A 12,241-nucleotide genomic window follows, 5' to 3' on the forward strand; every position below is an offset into this window, starting at 1 on the left:
AGAATTAGATAAAAACATAAGAGTACCTTATTTTAAATTATTCCAATAGCAATGTTATAAAAATCTAAAATAATTTTGTTTTGTTATTTATGTAATGATAAATAATCTTTGCTCCTCCTTGCATTTTTATATAAAAATACAATTTGAATTCCATTAAAAAAAAATATTCATCGACTCTGTTTTTTTTTATTTATATTTTAATCATCTCTGAATCCGCATTTAAATATACGAAACACAAACAATTAAAGATAATAACGTACAATTTAATTTATAAAACAATAAAAAAAAAGTTCCTAAGCCTCTTATTTTACAATTATATATGTATGTTTTTAATAATAATAAAAATAAAAACTGCTAAAAATGGTAAAAATAAATACGGTTTCTCAAAAACTGCCATAAAACAAAAAGGCACACAGCTTCAGGAATATACAACAAAAAATAATATTTTAATAGAAAAAATCCAATTAAAAACAAAATTCCTCAATTATCCATAGACCATTTGCATTCTTTTTACATACTATATTTACAAATAAAAAACAAATGAAATTAGCATTCCATATCAGAACCCATCCAATATATAGATTATTAATGATTATACATATATAAACAATAGAAACATACCTTTAAAAAATATTTTATTAGAAAAGGAAATTTTTTTAAACATTAATTTAAAAAAAAGAACAATAGAGTGTAATATTTATTTCATAACTAAATGCTTTTTATGTTTTAATTCAAAAAAAGAGATAACTTTTACTAATTGTTTTATGATAAAATAAAAATTTTTCATGGTATATTTTAATATTTTGGATTTAATCTACCTCATTTTTATTATTAATATTTTTTATACAAAAATAAATTATAAAAAAAATAATTTAAACATATTAAGGAGAATATACCTAATTTTAGTGATGTACAAAAAAATAAAATTTCAATAAAAAAAATAAGTGTTTTTTACTTACCTAATGGCTTCAATTCCACGGACGAAATTAATAAAAAAAAATATATTTAAAAGTTAAAATTTCAAAAGTTTATTAATTAATATTTCCAATTGTTATCTTCATAAATTTCCAATCTGTAATTGATTTGCGTTTCATTCGAATATTTTCAGTTTCACACCTTACATTCTATTTTTTTTTTATTTTAAAAATAATATTAAACGACTATCGTAAAATAGCCCTAGATGGCCGGATTCATTAGCAACTACTTTTTTGTGTCGTACAGGTATTAAATATAAAATATGTATGCTTTATGAAGTAAAATATTGTGAAAGCAAACCCAATCCTATTGCTGATATTTAAATATTACTGGTTATAGAGATTTGTCGATGAAAGAAGCTTATCCGTTAAAAAATATGTAATTGAGTGTAAAAATTGTCAAGAGAAATGCATTTTGTTTAAAAACGTCCACGTGGATTTCCCCCCATATTTCTGCCCTTGTTGTCTTTTCCATTGTAGAATAATTCAATGTAGCGCGAACCCATCTTTGCCTTGTCCTTCTTCATGGCAAGCATCGCCTCGTCATGCGATCCAAAGAAGGCATCCGCTTCGCCACTATGGCGTCCTCTGTTGTTGTAAATGATGTCACATCCGAGCGGCTTGAGGGGATAGAAGAACTCGTAAACGTCCTTTTCCATGCACGTAAAGGGCATGCCACGCAAATGCACTTGGAAGACTTCATCGGAGAACGGACCGCCACGTCCTCCGCCGCCATTTCCGCCAAAACCACCAGCTCCGCGTGGAAAATCATCGGCAAATCCGCCGTTTCCGCCACCATTGCCAAAACCACCGCCATTTCCGCCGTTACCAAATCCGGCTGGCGGACCGAAATCGTCAAAGTCACGGCCACGCATTCCCCAGGGCATGTCATACGGACGATCTGCAAGAAAATTTTACATAATTTACTATTTTTGAGTATAATTTGTTTCAAACTCACCTCTAATATTGCGCGAATTTCGTCCTGAACCGCCTCGTGGACCTCCACGATCAAATAAACTCGGAATATCTCGTTCCATGCGCATCAGATTGTTCAAACGAACTCGTCTCACCTCGGCACCAGTACTCCGGAATATCTCAATGTACCTAAATATCGTTAAAAAAAATTAAATAATTCAAAATTTGTCATGCATTCAAAGTTCTATCCGAAGTTTTATCTTTTTTTAAATAATAATAATAATTAAATATAAATTAAATAAAATGAAGGATAAAATTAAAATGAAAATTCATCTAACTAAAAAATGCCTCTAAGCTAAAATAAAAACTTTTCGACGAGATTTCTATGTTGTCTCCTCATGCGTTCCCTACTTTTGTTTAGATACTTTCTAAATACTGGCTGTTTAATTAAATACTTTTTCCGAATATTCGTTCGCGTAAAAATAAAATAATAATAAAAAATAACATAAATAAATTAATTAATGTTTTTTTTACTTTTAAAATATTTTCGTGTAAAATGTAAAAAATTTCATGTTTTTTTATAAATTACCTAATAATTTTTAAATTAAATTCATGTAATTATTATTTATTACCCAAACCACCCACCTGTGCCCAATTTTTTCCCGATTTTTCTTCAATGCCTTCTCAGTTTCTTCTGCTGAGCTAAATTGAACAAAAGCCTCCCCAGATGTTCGCCCCCTGTTGTCCATCATTATTATAATACTGTCACGACCATTTTTTAGCTCCAACCCTGCGTTTCGTTTCGATCGTGGGTTTTTAGGGACAGTTTTGGGTAATTTTTTATATATTTTGTACGATTTTTTTTTATAGTTACCAACCAACCAAGATAGAGATTTCCCCCATTGTTTTGAACCAAATATTTTTTGATAAATATGAAAAAATTTGAAATAATTGTTTTAGAAAAAATTGATATTTTTTTAAATTACGAGATAAAACATTAGTTTGATTAGTTTTTATTTTTTTTTGTAATAAAAAAGTGCAAGAGTGTCAAAAAAATATTCATAAGAAAAAAATCTACGGAAGTTGCTTTATCGTGTGTCGAAAAAATGTCATGTCGATCGTCAAAATCTAGTTTTTTCTTAAAGCTTTTTACATGCGCGCATTTCCCGTCTAAGTTTTCTAAGAACTAGAATTTTGTCTGAGGCTTTTCCTCTACTTATGATGATAAATGATTATTTTTTTCTTTTTTTTTATTTACAGGGAAGGGTTCAATTTTTAATATGATTAAGCGAATATGTGGGAAGGGAGGATATTTTTTTTTTTCATTTATAAGCAACTATCGATTGGATTCAAAGAAAATTGCGTTAAAAGCCACTGAAGTAGCTAATTACCTTCGAAAAAGCGCTCGATATCGGACACCGTACAGGTGTATGGCAATCCACGTAGCTTCACGAACGTATCGGAGGTTACAATGTTCTGTTTGCGCATTGTAAATTCAAATTCGTCGGGTTTGGCAGCAAAAACTGGAAATGCAAATAATGCGTGACATCATCTTTTGTCGATTTTATCGAAAATTTTTAACTCACTCTCGATGTATCGGTGTCCCATGACTTTCTTGTTGAAGTTGAATGCTTCATCAAAGTCCTTTTCGTTGGCGCACTCGACAAAAGCTTCGCCATTCGGACGTCCGTCTTTTGGTGATGTAATCAAATGGATGCCCTCCTCGCCGCCTTTCACCTCGATATCCTTCAGAAAATCCAGGATATCTTGGTTCGTGACGTTCCACGGCAATCCACGTAGCTTTATGACATTATTGCAAGCACTTGCGACGTTATCCATCTCAAAAAGTGTCGTTTGTTGATGCCGATGTCGAAAAATAAAATGTATTTATAACCGGATTCGTTCTGCTTTTATGAAGATGATCTGAAAAACAACAAAATACAAACAAAGCGAGTTAGCAGTTGGGTGAATGCTCTAGGTGTGTGAGAAGCAAAGGTGTGGGACGACGACGCAAAATGCATACACAACACATATGCTGCTTTTATTATGCATCCAAAATGGATGAGAGTGTGTGTAGGAGACAAGAACCGAAAAATAATGGCCGAATGCAGCTTAAAAGATTGAAATCTTCCAAAAATATTTGGAAACAAAAATCGTTCTCTACAAATTATGCCGGAAAATTACGAAAAAAAATGCAATTAAAAGCATTGTTTTGGTAAAAATAAAAACTTCGTGGCTAAAATAGATAATTTTTTAGTACTTACCTGAGAGATTTCTCAATGAATTTCTATCTCCTCTACGACTGCAAGATCTACTGGACACAAGTCACAACAATTTATTGAGATCAATTGGGTATTTTTCCGGATTTTTTTGATTTTCCTTTGACTCCCTTGGCTCCTCTGCCGATTTTTGACCCAGCATGTAAAACAAAATTTATGACCGGCCCAAGGCACAGGCGGCAGATCCAATTGTGCGCTGGGAATAATAAACCGCCAGGTGGCGCTGCAGGCACGAGGTCCATTTCCTGTTTTGTGGAGCCATCAAATCGGAAATGCGGCAGGAATTGGAACTAATTTTGAAATGAATCAAATTGATTTTCCGTTAATTTCTTTTTCACGTCAGAATTATTTAATCCGTGAGACAATTTTAAACTAATAAAAATTCAAAAAAGGAAAATATTGAAAACGATGAAAATTTTTCGTTCTTTTTTTATTGTCATCGGATAGATTCTCATTGCAAAAAGTGCAGTTCACATCACTCATCATTTCTTATCAAGACTATTGCGGTTGCTGTGACTTGGCTTTTAGCAGGACAAAAATGTCCTAAACAAATATTATTTAATTTTTTTTACTACTTTTTTGAACATTAGTCGTTGATAAAACAAATTAAAATAATTTTTACTTCCATTATTTTAAATTTTTAGGTCAAAATTTCACAAAAAAAAATAGGTTGAAAAAAAATAAAAATTTTGGTCACGTGACTCAAAAAATTTTTCATCAAATTTTCGATAGATAATGCGTTAAGCAAGTTAAGTTCATATATATCTAATAAAATTTTAATGTTTACTCGACATTAAGTCGTTTTTCAATCAAAAAGTATCAAAAAGTGTCAAAAATTTTCCTTTTTTTCTATTTATTTTTATTTTTCCCCCTGAATTTTTTCGGAATTTTTCATATTAGGTACTGCAACTAGTGACATAAGGTATTAAAAAAATTATATTTCAACCAATTATTTGTTGCATTTGATTCAATTTTTGTATGTTTTTGACTCTAAAACTGGAAAAACGACCAATTTTTTTTTATTCAAAAAATCACGCTTTTATCATTTTTTTTAAATTTAAAAACATGCCTTAAAATTAAAATTTTTAATAATTTTTCCTTCAAGTTCTTAACGTTAAATACACAGTTTAATGTCATAATAATTAATATGACAAAATTTTATTTTATTTTTCTGTGTCTATTCTGAATTGTTTAAAAAAAATTGGAAGACAAGACTCCTGTCTGGTCTCCCACTGATTACATCTCGTCTGTACTGTTATCACTGTTCATTCACAAATGCTTTTGATATTAATCTTTTTCTTTCTTTTTTCTTACACATTCTTTCTTTCTTTCGCGCCGTCTTCACATTCATTCTCTTTTCTTCGTTCATTCTTCAAAGTAACATTACATACCTGTTTTGAATTCATTCAAAAACTTACTGCTTGAGGTTCCGTACTTGTGGATCGTTTAGTTCTTCGTAAGTCGTGTTCCAAATAAGACGGAAAATTCAAAAATACTCCGCACATTAATTGCGATTTTTTGTGCAATTAAAAGGTCATCAACACAAAAAGTGATGACAAAAAATTAAAAACATAAAAATAAAAAAAAGAGAAAATTATTTAGTAAGAAAAATTGTGCAATACCACGTAATTTAGCAGTGACACACATTATTCTCGGTAATACCACGTCATAACATTCGCAGTCGATAAAGATACACGAGAAATTATCATATCCGTTATAAAATCACAAAATATGAAATTCAAAAGCATATTATCGTTATTTATCTTTTCCTTGGCCTTACACGGCACCTATTCCGAAGATGAGTCAAATCCCTTCCTCGACATGGCCTCATCTTTCTTGCAAGAGACACTTGCGAATCAAAATGGAGGTTCTGGCGGAATTGGAGGCATCGCTCAAGTAATTGGCAGTCTCATGCAAGGTGACTCAGGCAAGGCGGGTTCCGGAGGAGATAATGGAGCGGCGCAACTTCTTTCGGGACTCGGAAGTTTACTGGCGTCTGCCACATCTGGCAATAATAATAACCAAGGTGGCGGAGGCGGTTTTGATCCCTCGATGATTATGAATGTCGTTGGCATGTTCGCCAACATGAACCAAGGAAATGCTCGCAATAAGCGCAGTAACTCTGATGGCGGTGCTGGTGGCATGGATGCTTTAATGTCGATCGCTAGTACAGTTATGCAAAACTTGAATAGTGGCAACGACGATGACGATGATTCGCCGCGTCAAGCGAAAAAGCAAGATTCGGGCGATGCTTTGACGAATATGTTACCACTTGTGATGCAAATGTTAAATTCTTTCACGGGACCAGATATGGAAAAGACAGAAAATCGTCACAAAGATCATGCTTCCGTTTTGCCGCCATTCTTGGAACACATTCACGTCATGTGGGATCAGTTCCAGCAATCGGACTTGGCACAAGCTCTTTTTATGAAATTGGGACTCAATAATGTTTTTAAGGTGAGTTGTTTTAATTTTTTAAAAAATTAAAAAAAATGAAATTTTTTTTTGTTAAAAAAATTGAAAAATAATTTTTTTTGACGAATTTAAAAAAAAAATAAAAATTATTTTGTTTAATTTTTTCTTTTCACAAAATTTCAAAGAAATTTTTTATTTTCGTCAAACAAAACTAGAAAATATTTTTTGTCGAATTTTAGTAAAAGAAAAAAAAAATCAAAATAATTTTTCAATTTTCTTTTTTTTACAAATAAAGAAAAAATTTAAAAAATATTTAAAATATTTTTACAGGGTTTCGTAAATCGCGATGGCAAAATGGACTATGACCGTCTCTTTAATTCGCTTGAAAACCAATCATTCCGTCGTCGTTGGATTAAGCAAGCTTTAATGTACATGGCTGACTGGGCAAACTTTTTATCTAATCCCGAAGTCTACCAAAGGTGAGTAAACTTTAAATTTTATGTGCTAATTATCTTGGCATGAAATCCGATAGAACTATTTGGACACACATGAAAAAAGGCGATAAAAATTCTTCTTCGTTTTTTTTTTCACGAATTGATACTATTTTACTCAAAAATAAATATCGGCTGCGTATACAACGTGATGACACATATATGAGAAGTTACAGTTATGTTTACCTGTTGTTCACTTTAATACTACTTTGTTGGTATTATTTATGGTTCTGGTCTGTGTACTCATTCTTTCTTTCGTAAACTTCTTTTTACGTGAATCACGTACTCGATGTACATTGAGGCAAAGCTAGCGGTTAACAACCGGTATTATAAGTGCATGACGATGATTTTAAGTAACTTACATACCTACAGGAAAAAAAAGAGTAATGAAAATGTATTTCAAGGTAATTCTTCAATGGATAATAATATAGGTCGATCAGCTGAATGTTACTTTGTTTTGTTTTGACGACAAAACTTTCTCCCGAATTCTTTGATTGACAAAATTATTAAAAACTTTTTGTTCAATTGAATGTCGAAAAGCCAATAACACAAATTAAAAACATGATTTTTTTTAAATTACTATTTTTAAATTTTTAAGAAACATTTTACAAATTTCAATTTGAATATTTTTCCAAAATAAATAATCAGAAACGAAAAATGTGCCGGAGAAATCAGTCTTAGTTAAAAAAATTAAAAAATATGGAAAAAATACTTTTAAAACAATAACAAAAAATATGATTTTTTTTAATTTCATAAAAAAATAAAAATTAAAATTAAAATCTTTCAAAGATGACTAAAAATTATTTAAATTAAAATATTTTCTAAAATTTCAAACATGTGAATTGAGGTTGGGCTCAAAAGACTTCAAATGTCAGATTCAATCCTCAAAACATTTACGATATTTTCTCCATTTTTAATATTTTTTTCTGAAATTTTTACTTAAAATGTTTTTTAGACAATTTTAAATTCGAACAAAAAATAACTTAATAAATAACTGAAATAAGTATTCTAGAAAATTGTCTTATTGTATAAAAGAATAAGTTGAAATTAGTTTCTGAATACATTTGACTAATTTTGTGAAATTTAACCATAATTTTTGCAAATAATGAAAAAAATTAAAATTTTTCAAAACAAATTGCTGCCAAAAATTGTACATCATGCTATTTTTCCGGTTTAGTTAATTTATAAACATAATGATAATTAACATTAAATATTTTGTAACAATTATTTTAAATATTTTGCCATCGTTAAAATCAAATTAAAACTGTAACGTGACATTTTTTAAAAATATTTTTGTTCTGAATATATTTATTTAAATCAACAATAAAAATTCAAGAGACTTATTTTCACACAATTTTTTTCTATTTTTTTGCAGATACATCGCTACAGGTCAAATCATGGCAAATGGATTCTTGAAAGCAAATGGATACCCCGATTCTGCTCAACTCGACATTTCTCGTCCCAGTGAGACCATCTCCAAAGTAATTGACCACACGGCCCGCAAGCAGCTCAACGTTAAAATCAGCTCAATTTCTTATGTCAAACCCGCCGTCAACTACATCCGAGAACTCTTGAAGCTCGGCAAGGCACGTGAACTCTTGCAAAAATTCAATGCCACCGAACTCAGTGACAAGCTTGCCGACACGCTCAACTTGGAGGTCATTGAACCCGTGCTCAAGGTACATCGTGCGTACAGATTTGCCGTTGAGCAGCCCGAATGCGATCGGTATGTGTTGTGCGAAGTGAACTCACATGATCCCAATGAGGAACTTGGCTTGGGAGGATTTAAGCATGGAGTGACGCGCTTCGGAAGCATGGCAGCTGCTTGGTTTATCAGCAGTGAAACGGGAACGCCATTCTGGACGTTGTTCGCGACCATCAATGATCCGTACAAGTGTCAGGTGAGCTTTTTCTTAGTGATTTTAAGAGAATTTTTTTACAATTTTTTTATTTTTTTTTTAGAAAAAATTCCCAATTGACTGTACTGGCTTCCATGACGGTGAGGCACGAGTCACGACAGAATACATTCACAACGAACTATAAGTTAAGATTTCCTCATTTCTTCTCTAATTGTGATAAAAAAAAAAGTCAAAACTAATTTTCTATGCAAAATTTGGTTTGCGTATATTGCATTTTTTTTTCTTACTCGGACGAACACTCAGTTAACTAAACGACTTACTTACTAAACTGCTCTAAAAACAAAAAAAAAATCTCTAGCCTAAACATAGAATATTATTTATAATAATAATTAGTTTTTAATAATAAAAAAAAATTAGAATAAATGCCGATATTTACTAGAAAAACGTTGCTCAGTCTACTTTTTCTTGATGCTCTTACAAACCCAGTCCATGCCGTCTTTGATGCCCGTCGCATTGACAGCCGAGCAGCCCTGAATCTGCCACGTGCGTTCCTTGAGCTTCACCAGACCCAAACACTCGGCCACCTCGGAGGCCTTTAAGCAATTCGAGACATCTTGTTTGTTGGCAAACACGAGTAATGGACATCCCTTCAACTTTTCATCCTGCAGCAACTCGGTCAATTCGTCGCCCGTTTCCTGCAAACGCTTCCGATCGCTCGAGTCGATGACGTAAATGAGGACATCTGTGTTTTCAAAGTAGTTTTTCCAGTACGGACGAATTTTACTTTGGCCCCCAATGTCCCACACGTTGAGTTTGAAGCCCTCTGAAACGACGGATTTTATGTTGAAGCCTGCCGTTGGAGTCACTTGTGTAATTTCTTCCGCTGCCAACTGCTTCAGAATAGTTGTTTTGCCGGCATTATCTAAGCCAAGTAGCAATATTCGCAGCTCCTTGTCCGGATTCGATCGCAATTTTCGCAGTAAAGCTAACAAACCCTGAAAATGAGGCAATCATAAATTTTATAGTAGTTCGATAAAATATTAACATTGACAATTGATGAGTTTTCGTGGTAAAAGCCACAACATTTGTTATTATTTCATTTCTGTAAATATATGCGCACGTGGTGCGGCAAAACAGCGAGGTATTGAGAAATCATAATAACAATAAATAATATTTTATTTTGAAATGAAATGTCCATGGCAACGAAAAAATAAACAAAAATGCGGAGCAAAATATTTTTTTTTGTTTAATAAAATGTTTTATTTTTGTTAAATTTGATATAAATTGATATGAAAATTTACTAATTTTACCGAAATATACTTTTAATGATTTTTTCTTACCATTTTTAGTGTGAAATAATAGAGCTCTTCTTGGTAAAAGCAGAAAATATAGCACGGACACTCGAACAGACTAAAAGTTGGTAACGGACTGATGAACATGCGTGGAAACCGGAATAATAGTAGGTCCTATTGTTAACCCTTTATCGACTGGAAATGTATTTTATATGTTCGTGAGATCATTTTTTTTATTTTTTTAATTTTCAATTTTTCTTGAGATAAAAGTCAAAAAAGGAAAGTTTAATATCTTCTTGTGGAATAACTTTTAAAAAAATTAAATTGATAAAAAGTAAATAAATTTGCATGGCGTCATCCATTAATGGTGTCAAAAGTTTAGGGGGGGATCAAATTCACCGTGAATTTCAACGATGCAATTTACGACGTTGTTTAAAATATCCTATATTCAAAATTAAAAAAAAAAACTTTTTTATCTTCAATTTATCAGAATAATTTTAAGAATATTTCTTTTTTTAGTAGGATTTTTTATTATTTTGGACTATTCTCCGATTGAAATAATGTTTGGTGGGCTTACGAACATTCTGGATCTGAACAATCATTTTTATGAAGAATTTTTGAAGTATTGGCATAATTAATTTGAACAGGGAGGTGCGGGAACAGAAGAAAAACCACAAAACATGACCACAAAATGAGATAATGCAAGGAAAAAATTAAAAAACGATATTTTTTACTCAAAATTTATTTCCGTTCCGTATTGATTACTTACGTAATCATTACGATCGGTTTTATACTCCAAAAACATTACTTTTGAACCTGTCGCCATCATATTTGTCATATGAGTCGCAGTTTCTTTAATTACATTAACTGGTAATTTAATTTTTATTTTGCCTTCTGGGATGTCGCTGATATTATTTCGTGTATTTGCCAAAGCCATTTTCAAAGCCATCACTTTGGGATGTACGACATCGACAATTTTATCGCCATTTGTGTTTGTGACCATGGCGTCGATGTCGTACATCTCCTTCGGCCACACGTACTTTATGAGGAGAAATTGATCGTTTGATCGGAAATTGATCGGAGGATGTTGCGATGAAGTTTCTGGAACATTTTGATTCAAATCTGCAAAAACATTTTTTTTTAAATTTTTTTTTCTCACGTATAAATAAAAAAACAACTCACTTCCTGACAAAAATATTACTTTTGTAGCATAAAAATGCTTTTTAAAGACTTCAATCATAATTTGCTTTTATTTCCCCTGGCGTTGCTTCTTCACTTATTGTACCCTGTATAAACAAGTCCGACAATTTTTTTTGCGATGCATAAGTTTTAGTCCATCTACTCATTTTTTTTTTAAATAAATTGACGATTTTTTTACAAGAAAATAATATTTTTAATTAAGACAAACGATATTCAACGATTTATAAACTCTTCAAAATTACAAAGTCATCGTTATGACAATTCACTGACATCTCTTTGATAAAAAATAAGATAAAAAATGCAAATAACGGACCTTTTATTTTGTTCGACGCTCGAATGAAACATCAAATGGCAAAACCGATCATTTTTTGCTTAAATTAAAAATGTTGGAGTTATGTTCATGTTAATGAAAACAACCATTGACTACTATTGACATACACCATCTTCAAAAATATCCAACTGCTTTTGTGATAAAAAAAAAAATCAATTTGAAGACGGCATAAAAAAGCCTTATGTTATTCGACGCCATTAATGTATGACGCCTGAATTAGATTGTAGAAAAGTTTTGGAAATAAAATAAAATACATAACCAGGCCACTTTACAAAATTAATAAAAAGTAAAAATCAATTAATTTCCAATTTTATAGCATCTTTATTTTTATTTGAATATTGAAATTTTATTATAAAGAATATATTATTAGCATGTTTTTTTATATAATTTTTATGTTTTTTTCTTGTTTTTTTTTGTATTTACTATTTTATATTTTTTTTAGAGATACAATTCAATTTTATGGTTAATGAATATTATTTTTCATA

General features: G+C 31.2%; 3 protein-coding genes across 3 annotated transcripts; 1 reads left to right on the forward strand and 2 right to left on the reverse strand.

Annotated features, from left to right (window-relative positions):
• Nucleotides 1–1,027: 1,027 nt before the first annotated feature.
• On the reverse strand, nucleotides 1,028–4,294 carry LOC134833374 (heterogeneous nuclear ribonucleoprotein H2). Its single transcript, XM_063847680.1, has 6 exons — nucleotides 4,154–4,294; nucleotides 3,476–3,812; nucleotides 3,281–3,412; nucleotides 2,535–2,679; nucleotides 1,933–2,078; nucleotides 1,028–1,875 (listed from the first exon to the last, which is right to left on the reverse strand). The coding sequence occupies exons 2-6, from the start codon at nucleotides 3,726–3,728 to the stop codon at nucleotides 1,394–1,396; spliced, it is 1,158 nt and encodes a 385-aa protein (XP_063703750.1). The 5' UTR covers nucleotides 3,729–3,812; nucleotides 4,154–4,294; the 3' UTR covers nucleotides 1,028–1,393.
• A 1,605-nt stretch (nucleotides 4,295–5,899) lies between these two features.
• Nucleotides 5,900–9,117, forward strand: LOC134835289 (uncharacterized). The gene is made up of 4 exons (XM_063850159.1): nucleotides 5,900–6,625; nucleotides 6,914–7,062; nucleotides 8,450–8,975; nucleotides 9,037–9,117. The coding sequence occupies exons 1-4, from the start codon at nucleotides 5,900–5,902 to the stop codon at nucleotides 9,115–9,117; spliced, it is 1,482 nt and encodes a 493-aa protein (XP_063706229.1).
• Nucleotides 9,118–9,388: 271 nt separating this feature from the next.
• Nucleotides 9,389–11,465, reverse strand: LOC134835290 (ADP-ribosylation factor-like protein 3). The gene is made up of 3 exons (XM_063850160.1): nucleotides 11,408–11,465; nucleotides 10,995–11,347; nucleotides 9,389–9,928 (listed from the first exon to the last, which is right to left on the reverse strand). The coding sequence occupies exons 1-3, from the start codon at nucleotides 11,463–11,465 to the stop codon at nucleotides 9,389–9,391; spliced, it is 951 nt and encodes a 316-aa protein (XP_063706230.1).
• Between the last annotated feature and the right edge of the window lie 776 nt (nucleotides 11,466–12,241).

The sequence above is a fragment of the Culicoides brevitarsis genome, chromosome 3 (assembly GCF_036172545.1).
Source record: "Culicoides brevitarsis isolate CSIRO-B50_1 chromosome 3, AGI_CSIRO_Cbre_v1, whole genome shotgun sequence".
NCBI lineage: Eukaryota > Metazoa > Arthropoda > Insecta > Diptera > Ceratopogonidae > Culicoides > Culicoides brevitarsis.

What these genes read in the sequence shown, in the direction of transcription:
- LOC134833374 (XM_063847680.1), bottom strand. Translation starts at nt 3,728, where the DNA reads ATGGATAACGTCGCAAGTGCTTGCAATAATGTCATAAAGCTACGTGGA. An exon ending in GGGACACCGATACATCGAGA is followed by an intron (nt 3,413 to 3,475) that starts GTGAGTTAAAAA and finishes TTGCATTTCCAG; the next exon opens with TTTTTGCTGCCAAACCCGAC. An exon ending in TATCGAGCGCTTTTTCGAAG is followed by an intron (nt 2,680 to 3,280) that starts GTAATTAGCTAC and finishes AACGAAACGCAG; the next exon opens with GGTTGGAGCTAAAAAATGGT.
- LOC134835289 (XM_063850159.1), top strand. Translation starts at nt 5,900, where the DNA reads ATGAAATTCAAAAGCATATTATCGTTATTTATCTTTTCCTTGGCCTTA. An exon ending in GACTCAATAATGTTTTTAAG is followed by an intron (nt 6,626 to 6,913) that starts GTGAGTTGTTTT and finishes ATATTTTTACAG; the next exon opens with GGTTTCGTAAATCGCGATGG. An exon ending in AATCCCGAAGTCTACCAAAG is followed by an intron (nt 7,063 to 8,449) that starts GTGAGTAAACTT and finishes ATTTTTTTGCAG; the next exon opens with ATACATCGCTACAGGTCAAA.
- LOC134835290 (XM_063850160.1), bottom strand. Translation starts at nt 11,465, where the DNA reads ATGATTGAAGTCTTTAAAAAGCATTTTTATGCTACAAAAGTAATATTT. An exon ending in AGTAATATTTTTGTCAGGAA is followed by an intron (nt 11,348 to 11,407) that starts GTGAGTTGTTTT and finishes ATGTTTTTGCAG; the next exon opens with ATTTGAATCAAAATGTTCCA. An exon ending in AAACCGATCGTAATGATTAC is followed by an intron (nt 9,929 to 10,994) that starts GTAAGTAATCAA and finishes CCTCATTTTCAG; the next exon opens with GGTTTGTTAGCTTTACTGCG.